The sequence below is a fragment of the Tasmannia lanceolata genome, unplaced genomic scaffold (assembly GCF_043159265.1).
Source record: "Tasmannia lanceolata isolate RefF3 unplaced genomic scaffold, GAP_Taslan_0.1 ptg000003l, whole genome shotgun sequence".
In the NCBI taxonomy this organism is placed as follows: Eukaryota; Viridiplantae; Streptophyta; class Magnoliopsida; order Canellales; family Winteraceae; genus Tasmannia; species Tasmannia lanceolata.
Genome location: NW_027518680.1, coordinates 57,345,290 through 57,364,998, shown reverse-complemented (window position 1 = coordinate 57,364,998; position 19,709 = coordinate 57,345,290). Strand labels below are relative to the sequence as shown.

The window sequence follows — 19,709 nt, the reverse complement described above, 5'->3', positions numbered from 1 at the left end:
TATGCCATGAACTCCTTGAAGCATATGTATGATGGATATACCATCAATGTAGATAACTATCGATCACATACTTCTATCTCCCATCTCCCATCTCCCATCTCCCATCTCCCATCTAAGAAAATCTTTCTGTGAGAGGATAGGGAGACACCCCATTGCATGCATTCTTGGAAGGTCATATAGCAATTCTCGAAAAATATAGGAGCCATAAAAGTCCCAAGCCATAACAAATGAAACACCATAAGATTTAGGAAATCCCCATGAATAGGTTCAAACCTTATCCTACTTATCATCTGGTAAATCTGACCCCTTTCCCGGTTCCCACCTAAGTATGTTTCTCAAGAGGACTATCCCATCTTATTCTTAGCTTATGCTGGAGATTGTGATGAAGTGGCTGATAATTAGTAAAAATAAAACTCTATTTTGAGTAGAGTTTTTTTCCAGGGTTTTTCAGCCACTTCTCACCCTCTCCTCATTCGTGCCACAACTTTCTTAGGTTCCTAATCAATTCAAAAAATATATGACTATCAAATAATGAAGGCCCATAATTGCTTTGACAAACCAACTAGAACAAGAAAACCAAAAAGTTTTGAGTTTCATGAAAGAAAACATTCAAAAAAACAAACAAGCAAACTAACTCGACTCCAAAATCCATGTAATACTAAAAACATATCAACATTTCCAGCCATTTCAAGGAACATCTAATATGGGCAAATGATACAGGAGCAACATTGTTTTGATAACAGGCATGAACCATGAACCCAACATCCATATGCTTTTAACCATCTGTCAAAGTATGTTTATAACTTTTGGGAATTGTAACGGCTGGTTAAGCATATAGGACAAGGTGAGTCCGCACCTGTTATTAAAACATGGTTGGGCTGATATCATTTCCCTGTGTTTCACCAGAAACCCATATTCTGATTTCCTATGAAGAAGAGCTCTTTTACAAAGCAATGTAAAGATCCGTTGTTCTTTTTCCTCCTACATTCTGAGCTGCTCTGCAGCTTCATCTTCTTGGTTTCTTTCTTTTCCCATCTTTCGATCAGGGATTGACCGTGTTGAGAAAAGAAAGCTTTCAGAGAAATGATTTGGAATGCTACTTGAACCCCAACATCAAAATCAAAGAAACTTGCAACATCCAAATCAAAGGAAAAAAGTACACAAGGAAACACAGAACGCAATAGACCGGTATAAATAAGTTTAGCATAAAGATTGGAGTATCTACTAATGAAAGGTAATCAGTCTTCCGAGGGTTTTTTATATATAAGATGTATGTACTGAGTCTCTTCTGCTGATCATTCTCACTCTTTGAATGCTTTATTCCAATGCCATTAATTATCTAATTATCTTTGCTTGTTGGCAAAGTCATCTGGCTCATCATCATCGCCATCCCTGTAGGTCCCATTTGAAAGATCAGCATCACTCACATCCCCTTGCTTACTGCCATTAGCATCTTCGCCGCCGAAGCCCACTCCGCCGCTGGCACTGCCACCTCCAACATAGCCATCACCACCAGCAGGGCTAGCATAACTATCACTGCTACCACCGGCAACACCGTAGCCACCACCACCACCACTGCTTCCAAAGCTATCACCGCCATAACTGCCACTTCTCCCACCACCACCAGCAGGGCTAGCATAACTATCACTGCTACCACCGGCAACACCGTAGCCACCACCACCACCACTGCTTCCAAAGCTATCACCGCCATAACTGCCACTTCTCCCACCACCACCATAACCACCACTTCCTCCACCATAACTGCCCCCACCGCCACTACCATAGCTATCACCCCCACCACCATAACCACCACTGCCACCATAACTGCCACTGCCACCATAGCCGCCTCCGCCACCATAGCCGCCTCCACCACCATAGCCACCACCGCCACCACCATAGCCACCACGGAATCCTCCTGTCCTTTCGGTGGCATAGTTCACTCTTACCATTCGGCCATGAAGATCCTGGAAGAAGATTAAACATTTGGTCATAGAATTCACTGTGCAAATGGACCAATGTCAAATGTGTGGAAGCAAGTGCATAAATGAGTGGGAGTGCATAAAAGATTGGAAGTGTGGAACTAGCTTAGACAAAGGCCATGTCTGGCAGCTCGGATTTTTTTTTTCATGATAAATTAGTCTCCAAGTGGTAAGGGAGGGGTAGGGCGGGTGGGGAGGAGGAGGGCGATTTGAGAGGGCACAACTGAGATGAGGGTGAGAAATGACGAAAATCAGGAAAAAGTTGATCATTTTTTTAGTCTCCCAAGTGGTGAGGGAGGCATAGGGTGGGTGGGGAGGAGGAGGGCGATTTGAGAGGGCACAACTGAGATGAGGGTGAGAAATGACTAAAATCAGGAAAAAGTACATTTTTTTAGTAGAGTTTTTTGTTTCCTAGTTTTTCAGGCTTTTCTTGCCCTATCCTCACTAAGTCTCTCTAGTATCTATCCCTCTCCCACCGTCCCTCATTGTTGGGTAAGCTAATATTCCAGGAAAAAAATTCATGGTAGCCAAATGTGCTCAAAGGGTATTTCATTCGAGTTACTTTAGAAAGGCTTTTTTCATTGGTTTCCCAAGTAGACGGTACTCACCTTTCCATCCATGCCACTGATTGCAGCAGAAGCCTCCTCACTAGATGTGAAACTAACAAAGCCAAAGCCTCTGGATCTGCCGGTCTCACGATCCATGATAACTCTTGCTGCAACCAACCACCATCTCAATCAAGCTTTTTGCATAAGAAATTTTAGTAAGGTCTAGTGAAACAAGTAAAGCACGAAATACCTTCAATGACTTCTCCGTAGCTTGCGAATGCTTCTCCCAGGCTTGTGTCGTCCGTGCCATATGACAGTCCTGAAACAAGGATCTTAAGGAAATTTGATACAGAAGAAAGAAAATGATATTAAAAGACGAAAGATGACACACCTCCAACAAAGAGTTTGGAAGACATGCATCGTACTGCTTGGAATATAGATGGATTGGATGCAGATAGTTCCGAATTAATGTGCTTGCCCACAGTTTGTCTAAGTAGACTCCCAAATTTATTAGCAAAAGCCATTGTTCACAACCTAAACAAAGAGCACAGAAAATGAAGCAATTGTTACATCCTGTTTGCCAAGATCTAACCAAAAACATGCGAATAACAAATTATATGGATATTTTATTAAAAAATTTGCAGTCATTTGTTGAAACAATATGCTGAGAAGAGAAAGGCGAGAATGTGCCATATATCACCACCTATAAATGTTTGCAAACAGAACCCAATACAATAGGGGAAAATGGCAACTGAGCATGCTGAAATTGCAATGAAATACATTTCGAAAAATTATAAAATGGAGCAGAATCTGAACTTTTTTTTTTAAAGGTAAAAGTTTTATTAATCAAGCTGTCACCGGGATACAACCATGGGGACAAGGCGTTCCCCAAGTGTACAAACCCCAACAGAAGCCCCAAAATACTGCAGTTCATGCTGAGGCCCGGCAGAATCTGAACATAGAGGGAAGTAATCCCTCCTCCAAAGAAATTGCAGAATAGAAACATATTATATGGACTTCGTATATAATTATCAGAAGAGAACACTTCTCATCAATTGACCCTCTATCAGTCTATCTCATCTTGTGCAATTTGAAGAGCCAGGTATAAAAATGATTAAAACAACAAATAAAAGGCAGCCTAAAAGGAGAAAGATCTATGGTCTCGCCTTGGCCTTCCCATCTTTTATCCAGCATACAGTGTTTTTAATGCCCGAGTTTATGTTGCACATTTATACATATTTTTGAAGTTTTTGGTGTCAGCACGCACGCGCACGCACAAACAGCGAAACACGAAGCACAAGAATTTATTTATTTTGAAAATGGTGGCAAGTTTTATTGATAGCAAATAAGACCAAGGAGGTCGATACAGAGCGAAAGCACAATACAACAAGGTTACAAAAGCCATATAAACTCAAGGTAGAAGCTCATCATAGAGGACAAAAGAATCCTACGAGACTCCATCTTTTGCTAGCCTATCCGCCACCTTGTTGGCCGAGCGACGCACATGCTTAAATGAGAGAGAGAGAGAGAGAGAGAGAGAGAGAGAGAGAGGGAGAGAGAGAGAGAGATCACCCAATCTGACATCTCATTGAACCATTTATCAAATCTCAAAGGAGGATTTTGGGAACCCTTAAGCCAACGAATGACATTTAAGGAGTCCCCTTCTATCACCACATTATTCAACCTATCTCTCACCATCAACTTCAATCACGCACCTCCGCTTCAGTAGAATCCATTTCAGTAGCACAAGTTATTATTAAGACACATTTCATAAATAAAATGAAAAAGTAATAAATAATATTCTCTAATAGTTTCTCTGCGGAAACCATGGACGAACAAGGTTGAGCGCAAGAAGACAAAACCAGACACGAAGGATGTTGGGATGTTAAACGCAAGAGGAAGCGCGAGTGTGTGTTTGCCGGCAGATCAAATCAACGAGCATCTTCGCTAATGGAATTTGGGGCAAATTGCAGAACAGGTGGTCAGCGAACTTGCACCAAGGTTTTAAATGTCGGTTTCCGTAGAAATTCTGTCCGAAGTCAAATAAAATTTTGACAAAAAATTCGGTTTTATTTTTAAATTTCCACTGAAATGTATAAAATTTCGGTGGAAATCTTTAACCTTTCGGGAGAAATTTTGTAAATAAGGGTGAAAACGATAAGGAGAAATTTTGTAAATAAGGGTGAAAATGAAATTTCGAATTTCGGCGAAATTTCTAAAATTTTGGGGAAATCGTGTGAAAATCCGGTTCAATGTAATTTTGGTTTGGTTCTGAAATATTTTGGCTGAAATTTCAGATTTCGGCCGAAATTTAAAACTATGACTCGCACACCCTGATTTCATGACTCACCGGAACAAGCAGGATAAAGGTTCATAAACAAATTCATCAAATTGGGGTTTTAGAGGTGTTGATTTCTCTTCTAAGGGAGGTTAACCACAACGACGTCAGACTATGGATGTCCAAGCCAGGCTGCCCGTTCGCTGAACCAATAGACTGGAGCAACCGCCGCAGGACCCTATTTCAGTATGAGGTGGGAGAACAGGGGGTTCCCACTAACACGTGGTCAGCGGACACTTTCATCGTGCTTGGAAGCCACTAAAGAAAGTCATCTCTCTTGACAGATCCTGTAACCAAGGCTATGGGTGTGAGGTCGACCAGCTTCGCACCAGATCTGACAAGATAAAGGCTCAGAAACAAATTCATCAAATTGGGGCATGAAGAGTGTTGATTTCTATTCTGAGGGGTGTTAACCGCAGCAACATCAGACTGTGGAAGTCCAAGCCAAGCTGCCTCTTCGTTGAACCAATAGGATGGAACGGCCTTCGCAGGACCCTATTCCAGGATGAGGTGGGTTCCCCCGAACACGTAGTCAGCAGACACTTTCATCGTGCTTGGGAGCCACTTCAGAAAGTCGTCTCCCTTGACCGGTCCTGTAACCAAGGCTATGGGTGTGAGGTCGACCGGCTTCAAACCAGATCTGCTGAGAAGTGCCTGAACAGTCATGTTTTCCCCATAGTGGTGGTTGGAGACGTGTTTTGGATTCATGCGAAGGGAGAATCCTCACCACTAGGTGGCGGACTCCATCCGGAAACGTCTTAGAGATTAGCCAGTGATGGTGGTAGCCGGTTGCTCGAGCGTCGCCGGCTTCGTATGGAGTAGGACAGTAGTGGATAGAGGACGGCTATGATCAACGGCACTTGAACGTTGGGGACCACACAAGGAGCAAATTGGTCCAGTAGACTATGATGAACTTAGGTCTGAGCAGGTGGGGCCTGTTGTATCAGAGGAATCACTGGCCCTGGATGTCGAGGTGCAGATGGAAAACACGTATCATCCATTGGTCTGATGAATAACCGGTGAGTCGACTTTATTAGGAGCAAGAGGGGTGGATCGGGGATGGTGATGATCAACGAGACAACGACCCTTGAATGCTAGGAACCACACAATAAGAATAATCGGGTCGGTAGATTGTGATAAATTAGATCAGAGAAGATGGATTGACGCGGAGATAGCAGAAGCCTTGATACCAAACGAACCGATGATGTAGTGGAAGCTTAGGGTTAAGAGGTGGTCTTAGACTCTTAGGTTGGACAAATCGTAAAAGGGTAATTGAAGGGGTTAAAAAGGGCTTGAAAAGGGCATAAAAGTGCCTAAAAGGGTATGAAACCAATAAAAATCCTTCTTGAAAGGAAGGTGGCTGTGTAGGGAATGACAAGGGAAACTAATGGAGGTTAAGGGTGGCAAAGGGGATGAAAGTTATTGGTTTGTTAGAAGTTTCTTGGGTTCAAAAGATGGTGGTGGGGTTGTTATAGAAAGGTGTTAGCAAAGATAGGATTAAGAGGTTATTAAAGAGAATAACAAGAAGTGGTTAAAGAAGGGTGGTCAAGAAAGCAAGAAAAGGCTTACGCTCTGTTGTTAAAATCTTACGATTTACGATTTGAATCTTACAATTCAAATCGATTCGTGGGTTGAATGATTCAAATCGGACGAAGATCTTTTTTCGTAAAAATCTTAAGATTCAAGTACGATTCGACTTTGAATCATGCAATTTTTAAGATTCTTTTTACGATTTTTACAATTCTGTCTGTTTTGGATTTTGAGAACTGATTGTGATTTCAAAATGAAAAGCATTTCAAAATGCTTAGTTTATTGCTGACATTTCTTTGTATGATGATCATTATAGATTTGAGTATGTGCTTTGTTTACTGTTGTGATAAATTATATAATGATTTATTATGTGATGAATATAGTTTGTGCTTTGTTTAGTAATTTATTGTGCGATGAATATGGTCTGTGTTGTGGATTACTGATCATGGAATTTTATATTTAATTTAACAGTTTCAAATGGAAAATAGATAATTACTCATTTTATTCTTATTTTTTACCTTTTTATATTTTTTAATATTTTTTCTCATTTTTATATATAAATATGAAAAAATCTTACGATTTACGATTCGAACCTTGTTACGATTTACGATTCGATTCTGATTTTCAGAACCTTGGGCTTACGTTCTTGGGTGGTTAGAAGGTGTTCTTTGGGATTATTGGAGTTTAAAGAACCAAGAATCAAGCTAAATGGCGAATCGGTTGGAAAGTAGGGTGATAATCAAAGGTGGCACTAAGGTGGTTATTCGGTTAACATGGGAGTAGGATGGTGTACCTAAATTAAGGAAAGATGGGTTCTATCTTTTACTGAGAACAAAACAGAAAAGTGGGGGAACAAGGTGGGGAAAAGTGGCTGAGAAACAAGGGTTCTTGGGGTGTAATGGTCAACTAAAGATCAGGGACTGTTGGTCAGCTATGGAAGGCTGAGAAGAAAGCTCTATGTTAGGAAAGATTAGATGGTGGAAAGGGAGGCTAAAAGGAGGGCTGTTGGGTGTAAATTCAAGGGTGCAGGTGGGGCTTTAGGGTAGGATTTGGGAACAGGTTTTTAGAGGGATGAGGGGCTGACTTGAGCGGCTGAAAGTAGTAGGGAAAGGGGTTGTTATCAAAGAGGGCAGCAATTGGGTTTGCGTTGGTTTTGGGACGTCAAAAGCTAGCAGGGAAGGGGTGCAAAGTTGGATCAACAAAACCTTGGTGGTGCAGTCGAACAAAACAAGACAACAAGTGCTCTTCGTGGCGTACCTGGGCTGAGGATCGTTTGGGGTGCGTAAACTAGGAGGTGAAGACTGCTTTAGTTGTGGAAAGTCGGGAAGCAGAGAAAGGCTGGCTTCAATGGTGACGCGGATGTTGGTATCCAACAAACACAAGTAGATGGAGAAGAAGAAGAAACACAAAGTCAAGGTTTGTGTTTGCAACCTTGATCTAAGAGGAAGATGGAGATAAAAGGAATAAATTCACAAAGAAACTTAATTTTATTTCATCAAACTCATCCCATCTTGAAACGTCTACCGCCACTCTATTTATAGATCTTGTATGGACTTATCCTAATTCAAAACAAACACAAATTCGTCCAAATAAGAACCCTAAAACAACTCAAACTCTCCTAAAACTTGGCTAAATTTCGTCCAACTCTAAAATCCTAATTAGACTAAAAAAAGAGTAATTTTAACCAATGAGAAAATTCTTAAAAACTAAAGCAAATGAATTTAGATCCTTGTGAAACAGGGACCATTGATTGTAGCGCCGTCTGATTTCTTTGATGATCTTGTATTGATTCATATTGGCCCCGGAAAATATGATCTGGCATAATCTCGATGTCAATCGTCGATTCGTGTCTTTCGTTTCTTGATCTGACAGTATGAAATGGTCCAAATCATGGCTCTAGAGCTCTTGGCCTTCAAACGGCATAAAAGCACCTGCATCATATCCCCCCCCCCCCCCCCACTTGAAAAAAACTTGTCTAGGAGTTTATTAGATTCAGAGCTATGTCGGCGTAGGATGTACTGATCGGGGTGGTCAAATCCAATGCGTGTCTCTCTCCGACTTTGAATTGAAGTTCCTTCCAAGGCATCAAGTACTTCTATCGCGCAATTAGTCGGGCACGTGTGGGTGGGCAGTGGGACATGATTCTGTTGTATATCATACCGTCGAGATACTCTTCGATTCGAGGTAGCTGGGGCAGAAAATATCCGTTGCTACACTCGGGAGGAAGGGTGAGACCTTTGAGGTGGGGCAAATCTCCGTCTGTCATCTCGTAGATCTGCTCGCCAGCGTGATGCTCTGACTTAGGCTTACCAAGCATGAGTTTTATCAAAGTGTCGAACCTCAGATGAAGTTTGTAAGGATCGCTCCATGCCCTGAAGCAATGCTCGTTCTTCATATAATTGACATGCCAATTCTTCCACACGTCGTTCCAGTGTGTTGTTTTTTACCTGAGGATCTTCCGTTGGCGGATTTGGATGCTAACATGATCTCGGTCGTGTTACTAGCTCTCCAAACACTTTGGATTACCTTGGCAGTGCGCAAGTAATCTCTTCGGGTAGACTTCTGACAAAACCAACTTCGGATGGTTCTCGCAGAATTGAGTTACCTCTCGTAGGTACTCCTAGCCAAGGTTTTAAATTTCCCTCGAAATCCGAAAGTTCAGATTTCGGTGAGGACCAAAACCGAAACGTTCCAAAACCGAAATTGTCGAAATTTACTTTAACCGAGATTTCGGAAATTTCGGCTAAATTTTTTATTCCTTTACAGAATTTCGGCTAAAATTTCAGTTTCGGTGAGGACCAAAATTACCCCCGAAACCAAAATCTAAAACCTTGCTCCTAGCACGATACATGGGCCATGTCTTCTGACTGATAAGACACGCGGATTCCCTTTTGGCACGAGCTTTGATCTTCTGGATCTTCTCATCACATATATGGAGCTTTCTGCATCTCTAGAAAGTGATCGGTGTGAATCTTTCCAAGAATAAAGCACGAACCTCAACGTAACTACTGCAAGGTTGTTTGTCTTGATTCACTTTGCTCTTGTTCATGTTGTCTCCACCAAGCTTTGGCAGCTACGGTTATGTCGAACAACGAAATCACACTCGTGTTTCTCAAATTGTATTCCATGTAACATACTTTGATGGCGTTGACCCAATTAACACAAGCATCTTCGTCGTAGCCATGAAAGAATGGTAATATATTCGAGAAGTAGTGAATATATCCACAAGATAGATAAGGTATGTCTTTGCCTACAATATGCCTTGTCTAGAATATCTTCTAGCCATCTCACACGCTAGTAGATATAACACTTGGATCTGCAGTAGATGGAACTCCCGCAAAGTTGGGCTCTGATACCAAATGTTGTAGGAGTGGATAGCAGAAACTTTGATACCAAACAAACAGATGTTGTAGCGGAAGCTTAAGGTTAAGGGTGGTCTTAGGTTAGGCAAATCTAGGGTAAAAGGATGGTTGAAGGGGTTAAAAGGACTTGTAAAAGGCCCAAAACTGCCAAAAAGGGTATGAGACAAATAGAAATCCTTCCTAAAAGGATGGAACCAATAGAAACCCTTTCATAACCAATAGAAATCCTTCCTAAAAGGAAGGTGGTTGCGTAGGGAATGACAAAGGAAACTAATGGAGCTTAAGGATGGCAAAGGGAATGAAAGTTCTTGGTTTCTTGGGAGGTTCTTGAGTTCAAAATGTTGGTGGTGAGCTTATTATAGAAAGGTGTTAACAAAGATTGGATTAAGAGGTTGTTAAAGAGAATAACAAGTGGTTAAAGAAGGGTGGACAAGAAAACAAGGTTTGAGTTCTTGGGTTCTTAGAAGGTGTCCTTTGGGATTATTAGAGTTTCAAGAACTAAGAATCAAGCTAAATGATGAAGCGGTTGGGGTAGTGGGCTGATAATCAAAGGTGGCACAAAGGTGGGCATCCGGGTAACATGGGAGTAGGATGGTGTGCCTAAAACTAAGGAAAGATGGGTTCTCAGGTGGCTATCTTTTACTGAGATCAAAATAGAAAAGGGGCTGAACAAGGTGGGGAAAAGTGGCTGACAAACAAGGATTTCCTGGAGTGTAATAGTCATGTTAGGTTCATGATAACTAACTCCCTTGGGTCCGCTGAGGTTCCTCCTGAGCTTTGGCCTTGGGGCTTCCTACACCCCGGCCTCCTTGCCCAGTATTCCGGCTTTCCATTTTCTACACAATATTTCACGCAAATGGGAAAAAACGAAGGGCTAAATTGGCCGGCTGAAAGAAGTAGGGAAAGGGGATGTTATCAGAGAAGGCAGCAAGTGGGTTCAGGTTGGTTATGGGAGTGAAAAGCTAGCAGGGAAGAGGGTGCCAAGTTGGATTGGCAAAACCTTGATGTTGTGGTTGATCAAAACAAGACTGCATGTGTTGTTCGTGGCATACCTAGGCTGAGGATCGTTTGGGCTCGTACACTCCGAGGTGAAGACTGCTTTAATGGCGGAAAGTTGGGAAGAAAGGAAAGGCTGGCTTCAATGGTGACGTGGCTTGGTATCCAACAAACACAAGTACATGGGGACAAGGATGAAACACAAATCAGGGTTTGCGTTTGCAACCTTGATCCAAGAAGAAGATAGAGATAAAAGAAATACAATTAAAAAAACTTAATTTTATTTCATCAAACTTGGACCATCTTGAAACGATTACCGGCACTCTATTTATAGAGGTTGTATGGACTTATCCTAATTCAAAACAAACATATATTCATCCAAATAAGGATCCTAAAACTTCACAAAAGTTCTAAAACACCTCAAACTCTCCTAAATCTTAGCTAAATTTCGTCCAACACTAAAATCCTAATTAGACTAGAAAAAATACTAATTTTAACCAATGAGAAAATTCTAAAAAACTAAAGCAAATGAATTTGGATCCTTGTGAAAAAAGGCCTGTTGATTGTAGCGTCGTCCGATTTCTTTGATGATCTTGTATTGATTGGCCCCTAAAAATATGATATGGCATAATCTCGGTCTCGATCTTCGATCCGTGTCTTTCGTTTCTTGATCTGACGGTCTGAAATGGTCCGATCACAGCTCTAGAGTTCTCGGCCTTTGAACAACATAAATCCACCTGCATCAGGGGCCTCTTGTAACAGTGGAATCACTTGCCCTGTAAATATGTGGAGTATATATGCGGTGCCGATGCCCTTTTCTTAACCTCTTTTGGATTCTCCAACTATGAGCCCAAGGCCTGACACGCTACATTCTGCTTCTCTTTGTGGGCTAGTGTCTTTTGAGGCTACTTTGACTTTGGTGGGCTCGGTAGTTTACCTTGGCTTGTCCTTCGTGGTATTGCTTGGACGATGATTTTGGTAGTTGAGGCCCAAGACAAATTCAAATTAACCTTAATATAATATCTCTGTGTGTGGATCGTGTGGTTGGAAGTAGGATGTTGCCTCCATATCATAGCAAATCCAAATTGCGAAGAGAAGATTATCTTGTTCCCGACCTTGTTAATTCGCTCAGCATCCTTAGCCTCAGTAGACATTCAGTGCAGGAGATTGAGGAACAGTCCTTGAGGGCAGGAGTCCCTACTGTTATACCTTTGGTGGAGAGATCTCAGGCGATAGATGAGTAATGGACCCGATATTATATACAAGAATATCAATTGCAATAAGGAAGGGGACCCGAGAAGTGACCATTGGTCAATTGATACCAGGAGATCCTCCTTAAGTCCACCAAGCCATCACCCAGAGAAATTCTCCTGGACAAGTACACATTCTAACAGTAGGTTACACTCTACAGATTGTTCTTCTGGTTTTTTCTCAGATGGACAGCGTAGCGCGAGCCGCGCGACTAGAGAACTTCAACGAAATAATGGACAACCCAACAGGAGTTTTGGAAGTGGCAACTAACGGGGGATGGGGGCAATTGTGACAGCCATTTTGCCTAAATCTATAGAGTGACGTGGAGTGCCTTTGGGAGTTGAATCTAGTAAACAGTGGTTTGCATGGCAATAAACAGGCTGTTGTTGGAGCTTGTGGAAGCGGAGGCACACCTGAACTTAAGATATTTAGCCATTATTCTGATGTCAGACAAAGCTTGCATCCCTGTGGACTGGAGATGACCAGAAGACAACGATATCTCATATTTAAATAACGAGGAGAAAGGGAATAATGCAGTTATAGATAATCATGTTCTAGTGGTCAGCAAAGTGTTGGGTTTATCATTCGCAGGGATAGAGAAGAAAATCAGAAACATTTTCCTTAGAGCTGAAGTCCGTAATAGTCAAAAGAGGGACCCTCTTAAACAGTTGAAAATAGAAAATTCTAGAAGGTTTACTTGGGAAATGGTGAGCCTTCTGTCAATGAATTATGATGGAGCATCGTCTAGAAGACGGATCAGGGAACAATAGAGCTAAGAATGGAGGGAATAAGAGCACGGAGAGAATCTACAGTTAATTTTCCTATGAAGATCCTCGAGTAGAATGTGTGGGGTTTGACCACCCCTGAGAATCTCACCAATGTTAAGGAGATTATTAGGTTGAATAAGCCTCAAATCTTTTGTCTTCAAGTAACCAAATTGAAAGGAAATAAGAAAAGAACAATTCTGAAGGACCTCGCCTGCAAGGGTTGCTTTGACTTCTCTTCTTGGACTCTGATGGGGTGGTTTGATCCACTTTCGGTTTGAGCTTGCCTGGCTGGAAGAGCCGAAGATGAAAGAAAAATCAGAACAGTGGAGGACGGAGGCCCAGACTCTTAGGCTAGCCAATGTCAAATTAGGCTGAAGATGAAAGAAAAATCAGAAGAGTGGAAGAGGGAGGCCCAGGCTTTTAGGCTGGCCAATGTGAAATTAGGCCAAAAGCTTAGATATGTCTAAAGACAAGTTAAGACAGTGGTACCGAGATGAAAAATGCAAGAACAGTCAAAGAAAAACAGAGCTCCTTAAGATAATCAATGAACTGGACAGCACGAAGGATGAGGGCCCCATATAGGAGGAGGAACTGAGGAAGTGAAAGAGAAGGAGAAAAGCAAGGAAGATCACAATAGGCTGATCATGCAAGAAGATATTTATTGTTAGCAAAGATCTAGATCGAAGTGGCTGAAAGAAGGTGATAAGGATGTTTATTTTCATGGCATCGCTAGTGCAAGAAGCAGAGGCAACAGAATTCATTCTTTGCTCATCGATGAATCCAGATGTGTCAGACTGTCAGTAAGGATGTTATTATTAATAATTTTTTTTGAATGGTAGCAAATTTTCATTCAATAAAAGGGAAGACCGACATGGTCAAGCCCAAGAAATATGCAAAAGCATCATAAAGAATAAACAATACAAAGAAAACAAACAAAGAAAAATGAGACAATGGGGGACGAAATCAAACATCTCAAGACTCTCCTTTCAGTCCCCGCCCTTGCTAGTCCATCAGTCGCACTATTGGCCGATCTACGAACATGATTAAAGATAATTGAGGATCCAGCCACCCGGTCTTGGATTTCATCAAAACACTGTGCGGATCTCCAAGGAGGCACACAGGAGTCAGTAAGGATGTTATTATAAACAGGCTTGTGAACTTTTATAAGTCTTTGTATTCTTCATAAGGCATTAGCTTCCCTACTTCGGATGGGATAGAGTTCGATCAGTTTGATATAAGGGGCAGTGAGGTTCTAGAGTAAGTTTTCACTCTAGAGGAAGTCAGGGCCAACTTATTCTCTTTGAAAGAGGACCGAGCTTCGGGGTTGAACGACTTTGGGACCCTATCATTGAGAAAGTGGACAAATGACTTTCTCCCAAGATGAGAAATTTTCTCTCTTTGGGAGGCATGATTACACTAATCAATGTGGCTCTTTTTAATCTACCTACTCAGTATATGTCCCTGTTTAGATGCCATGTTGGGGCCATCAAACGCATTCAGCAGAATTTTCTTCAAGCTGGTTCGACAGAGAGAAGATTTCACCGTGTTAATTTGGAGTAGGTTTGTTGGCCTAAGAAAGCCGGGGACCTTGGCATTCGTAACCTTAAACTTACAAATAGAGCATTGTTGGGCAAGTGGTTGTGCAGATTTGCGGAGGAATGATCCCAAACTTTGGCCGAAGGTGATAAAACAGAAGTACGGAGCTTTGGTAGATGGAATTCGCTTGACAATTACAAGAACAAAGGGGCAACGGTGTGGAGAGATTGTGAAGCTTTTTTTTTTTTTTTTTTTGAATGGCGAGATCACGAAGCTAAAGTTCACTTCTTTTAAAACGAATTATATTTAAGGCGGCAAAATGAGTTCTTTTTTGGAGTGATCCTTGGTGCAATGAGATGCCTTTGATGAATTTATTCTTCGACCCTTTTGTCATGGCAATAAATGAGGATTATTGGCAAAGATTGTTTTAGTAATGTCAATGGCAGGGTGAGTTGGACAGTTGGTTTTCGCAATATTTCTTTAATTGGGAGATAGAGAAGGTAGGGTCACTTTTGAATATTTTGGATTCGACTTTCATAAGACTATAGGGAAAGGATAAAAAGGTTTGGATTTGGGGTAGAGATGGGGTTTTCACGGTACATTCTTTCTACGGTCACATCTTGTAGGCCACATCTTCCTCACCAGTTAACAAGATTTGGAGGATTCATGCCCCACCTAGAGTGTGTTTTCTGGTGGACTGTTTATCTAAATAAGATTGTGATGGTTGATCACCTCCGTAACCAAAAAATCATCATTATTGATCATTGTGCCTTGTGTCTTGTGGCGAGAGAAACCATCGATCACATATTTCCCTCATTACAAGGGGGCCAAAGAGATTTGGAATTTGATTCTAAATCTGTTTAGTATTGCTTAGGCTTTTTCTAATGATTTTATCGAATTATATGAAGGATGGAGCTACACCACTCCTTGGCCTTTGAGAGGTAGGGCCTTATATAGTTTGGCTCTCCTAGCCATTATTTGAATGGGCTGGAAAGAAAGAAATAGATGTATCACCAAAGGAAAAAATAAAGGCACCCGCTCCATTTATCAGCTGGCGTTGTCAATGATGTTTCATTGGGCAAGGGTTCTCCCTTGTTTTCGTAAAATTTTTGAATCTACTATGAGACATTCTTGGAATGAGATTTGTGTTAACAAGTGGCTTACTTAGCCTGCCTACTCCTAAACTTAGAAGCAGGAACCTTCTCTCGGGGTGCCGCTCCCACCTTGGAACCTCGATTCGGCGCTCCTTAGGAAGGAGCTTCCAGGGAGCGCGACCCCAGAGAGACGGGAACCACTCTAATGACGCTCCCAGCCTGTTTCTATTACTCTATAAGTCCCACCATCACTATCTTCCTTACTTCATGGGAGCAAGCACAAAGGCTTGTGCATCTTCAGAAGGGACGAGGAACGAGTGTACACAAATGAAGATGGTGAGGATGGTTACAAATTAGCTTTTAGATGTACCTAAATTTTGAAAGATACACATGAAAATGGTAAGAAACAATTATTTTTTGATGTATTTGAATTTTGAAAGATATATAAAGAAAATATTACATACACGCTCCCATGACGCTCCCAAACTTAGACTCTTCTAGACCCACGCTTCTCCTCTCCCACTCCCGCACCCGCCTCCGCACCCGCACCCGCTTCGTGCTTCTAAGCTCCTAAATAGTCTCCTAGTGCTACGGGGCTGGTCAAGCAGAACTTTTATGGATCCAACTTGGAAAACATGGGCCCAACTAGTCTGAGGAGGCTCCTTAGAGAAGAAAATGGGTTTGCTAAGTGGATTTTCTCTGGCCTAATAGAATTCAAGGACTCAAATGATGAGGAAGTGCTTGCTATTCCCCATGGGATTCAGTTGACAGATCTCGATGCCTTCGATAACTTTACAGTAAAAGGTGTCTTTTCTCTTGAAGATTTTATGATGCAATAGAAGAGATCCTAGATCATGTAGGGTGGACACTGCGTGAAGTTCCAGCATGTATGGCACTTGACAAATAGTTCGGTTTGGGCTTATATCATGACCATCTCGGTCCTTGAGCGCGCCCCCCCCCCCCCCCCCCCCCCACCCCCTTTTTTTCTTTTTTAATAAGCTTATATGCTGCCATTAAAAATAATAATACTATCTAGTAACTAACAAAATCTATTTCACCACAGGTATTAGTTCAGAGGACGTTCAGTACAAACCATACCAACAAACGCAAATGCATCTATATACATACAATGCATCTAAATATAAACAAGAAGGGCAGCATCAGTTTGCTTCACTGTCCCTTCATGCATGTATATGTGTGTGCAACAATGAATGTGTTACAATACTGTCCACAGATTGAACAGGAGATTGCATGTATCTGAAAAAGAGCGAGAGGGATACACGAAGGCTAAACACTAGAGTGGAAATTTGAAGCATAAAATGGATTTACAAAGAGAGCTACAAGGAAGGCAAGCATGTTTCAGGGTGTTCCCTGCAGCCCTCTATATTAAAAACACATGGCAACATAAAGATAATTGTTTGGGACAATCCAAAAACAAGTGACTCCATATAATTTTCCAATTTCAAATACGCTATTATGTTATGAAGTATAAAATACATATAAATTTTATATACGTCGATTGAGTAACACAACTGACTCATTAAATAAAGATAATCTTTAAAGTGCCTATGATAGCAGTGATGGCAACGAAGTGCAAATGATGATTTTTTGGAAGAAACGATAAAAGCATCATAGCAGTAATGGTAATGAAGTGCAGATGATGATTTTTTGGAGGAAAGAAATAAATGCATAAAAAATATTAAACAATAGAATTACTGCCATGACTTGACTCTAAAAGAAGAGAACAATCGTAACTGAACTTGAAATACCAAAAGAACAAAGCACAGCTGAAAATACCACATGCTTGTATCCGTGAGTACCATTTAAGCAATGATCTAATGTGCTCAAACAAAATTTTAAGTAATCATTACCATGGATTTAAATTTCGGTTTTGATTTCGGCTGCTGAACCCGAAATTTTGGCTGAAATTTTGTAAACAATCTTAAAAAATCACATTTTTCCTTTGGGGTGATTTCGGTCCCATCCGAAATCCGAAATTTAAAATCATGATCATTACCCAGAAAAACAGCCATTCAAAAAACAAGGAATTACCCAAAGAAACCTAAAGACGAAAAACAAAACGGATAAAACCACCACTTATCTGCATGTACGAATCACCATCTATAGATTTCCAATGAAAAAAATAGCTACCATGTCTTAAGATATAAATAGACAAGAATCAGAAACAGAACTAAAATTCAAACACACAACCATTCATTTGAAACACAGTCAAAACCCTAAGAGGTCATAATTTCCAATCTCTGAACGGAAACCAAAAAAAAAATACTAAATACAAAATGAAAGACAAAACATCATCTGAATCCTCGCAATCAAACTGCAATTTCATCTTACTGAAGATTACAAACACGATGAAAAAATGAAATAGATCTAAAAATCTCAGTCACTGTTGATTCATAAATCAAACCCTAAAATGTCTTAAACAACCGATCAGTCATCTTTTTAATCATCTGAAAAAAAAAATATATATATATTTATAGAAGCTACCGATCGTTAAGAAAATCAAACCCTAGAAACAACGAGTAGAGATTCAACAGAGCTAGAGAACAGGCATCCATATAAAGAGTTAAAAAGAGAGCATCGCTGTGGAAAAATAAGAATCCGAAAAGATGAAGAGAAACCCTAGAATTGAAACCCTAGGGTTTTAGAGGGGACTGAGAGAACGAACCTTGTAGAGAGAGGCTCTCGTCCGAACAGTGCTTCCTTTTTTTTTTTTACCTACATCTAAAACCCTTTATTAGATCTGTTTGGTCACAGAGGTTTTAGAAGCTTCTGACGAATCTGGTCCGTCCAAAGTCGCTGAGACATTGAAACCGTCGGATAAAATAAATATTGGCTGTCGATTTGAACATCTGTCGGACTCTGGGATGAAAGGCCTTATAGTCCATTTAGTTTTTTTAAATCTACCGTACGGCCCACACCATAGGATGATCCAAACCGTCCATTAGATGTGCCACAACCTTAATAGGTGCCCTATTACAACCAACGTTTTAAATTTCGGGTTTCGGTTGAGACCGAAATCGAAATGCACCATACTCAAGGTTTTAAATTTCTGTTTGAATGCGTTTTGGTCCTCACCGAAACTGAAATTTCAGCGGAAATTGAAATCCGACCAAATCTTTATAATGCCTATTTTATAGGATATAGAATTTCAAAGGAAATTTCGGAAATGTTGACCGAAATTTCGGGATAATATTAAATTATCATCAAGGAACGAGATTTTTGGGTGAAATCCCTTAAATTTTCGACGAAATTTCGGCATAAGCGAAATTTCGATAGAAATAAAGCACCGTTTCGAATATATTGAATTTCGATTTCGGTCTCAACCGAAACATGAAATTTCGGGCCGAATTTCGGTCAAATTTTCGGGGGATCTCACCCAAAAATCTAGATTCTAGATGAGTATTTAATATTATACTAAAGTTTCAGCCGAAATTTCCTAAATTTCGGTCGAAATATTGTACGAGATGAGATGATGTGGCCCCAACTACGCGTCTTTTAGCATCTTTCTTCCAATAGCTTGCGTGCCCACTCCATGCGTACGTCCAATATATGTGTGAATCGATGCCTCCTAATAAAGTTTAAGCCAATTTTTCATGTTGTGGAATAGGCCTCCAAGGGTGAGAAAGCTCTTGTTTTGTAGCCATGATGTAGTTGCTACAATGTCTCCTCCAATCCGCAGGATCCCATAACCGCTCTAACTTCAGCATCGATAGCTTGACAGTCGCCACAGTGACCTACAAACTCAACCCAACTAAGCCTTTGTCCCAAACCAGTTGGGGTCGCACAATGACCTACAAAAGCCAACAACATTATACTATTGGAATCCGGCAAGGTTCCCCCAAGCACTACTCTCCTAGATACAATATTGTTCAATATTGTGACCTTACTGATTCTGTCGAAGTTCAGTGATCCATCCATCAGGGAAAGTAGACCAAACAACGTGGGAGCATTTTGCGCCAGCATAATTTCAATAGCGTCAATATTTATTATGACTTCTACCTTACCAAATCATAAACTAGGGAGAGATAGTCCTTGCTGTTGAGACTTGAGAGACAGATGTGGGTTCTCAACTGATGCAATTTGTCAGTTATCTTGAATTTATTTTGGTAGGAACTTAAGGCAATCACTGTATTCAACTAAAGATTAAGAAGTCATATAGATGGTATTACTTGTTAAACTCTAGCTATCCTCAAAAGATTATTAGCATTTCATGGATTAATCGAAGTTGGAGACTAGGTTCATGGTTTTGCAAAACGCGTGGTGTAGAGACACCCTCAATTCGCTGAC

General features: G+C 40.9%; 1 protein-coding gene across 2 annotated transcripts; it reads right to left on the bottom strand.

The window, feature by feature from the left end:
- Positions 1-1,113: 1,113 nt before the first annotated feature.
- LOC143856479 (uncharacterized) lies at positions 1,114-18,240 on the bottom strand. Of its 2 annotated transcripts, none has more exons than XM_077366714.1 (5): positions 18,088-18,240; positions 2,919-3,061; positions 2,778-2,846; positions 2,588-2,694; positions 1,114-1,964 (listed from the first exon to the last, which is right to left on the bottom strand). In XM_077366714.1, the coding sequence occupies exons 2-5, from the start codon at positions 3,049-3,051 to the stop codon at positions 1,344-1,346; spliced, it is 930 nt and encodes a 309-aa protein (XP_077222829.1). In that variant the 5' UTR covers positions 3,052-3,061; positions 18,088-18,240; the 3' UTR covers positions 1,114-1,343. The 2 variants fall into 2 exon arrangements, with proteins under 2 accessions (XP_077222829.1, XP_077222835.1); XM_077366720.1 differs by lacking the exon at positions 18,088-18,240 and adding an exon at positions 17,928-18,081.
- Between the last annotated feature and the right edge of the window lie 1,469 nt (positions 18,241-19,709).

Bases quoted from the DNA above. Each gene is read 5' to 3' on its own strand.
- LOC143856479 (XM_077366714.1), bottom strand. From the start codon at position 3,051: ATGGCTTTTGCTAATAAATTTGGGAGTCTACTTAGACAAACTGTGGGC. The intron at 2,847-2,918 runs GTGTGTCATCTT...TCCTTGTTTCAG, and splicing joins TTCCAAACTCTTTGTTGGAG to GACTGTCATATGGCACGGAC. The intron at 2,695-2,777 runs GTATTTCGTGCT...GGTTGGTTGCAG, and splicing joins CTACGGAGAAGTCATTGAAG to CAAGAGTTATCATGGATCGT.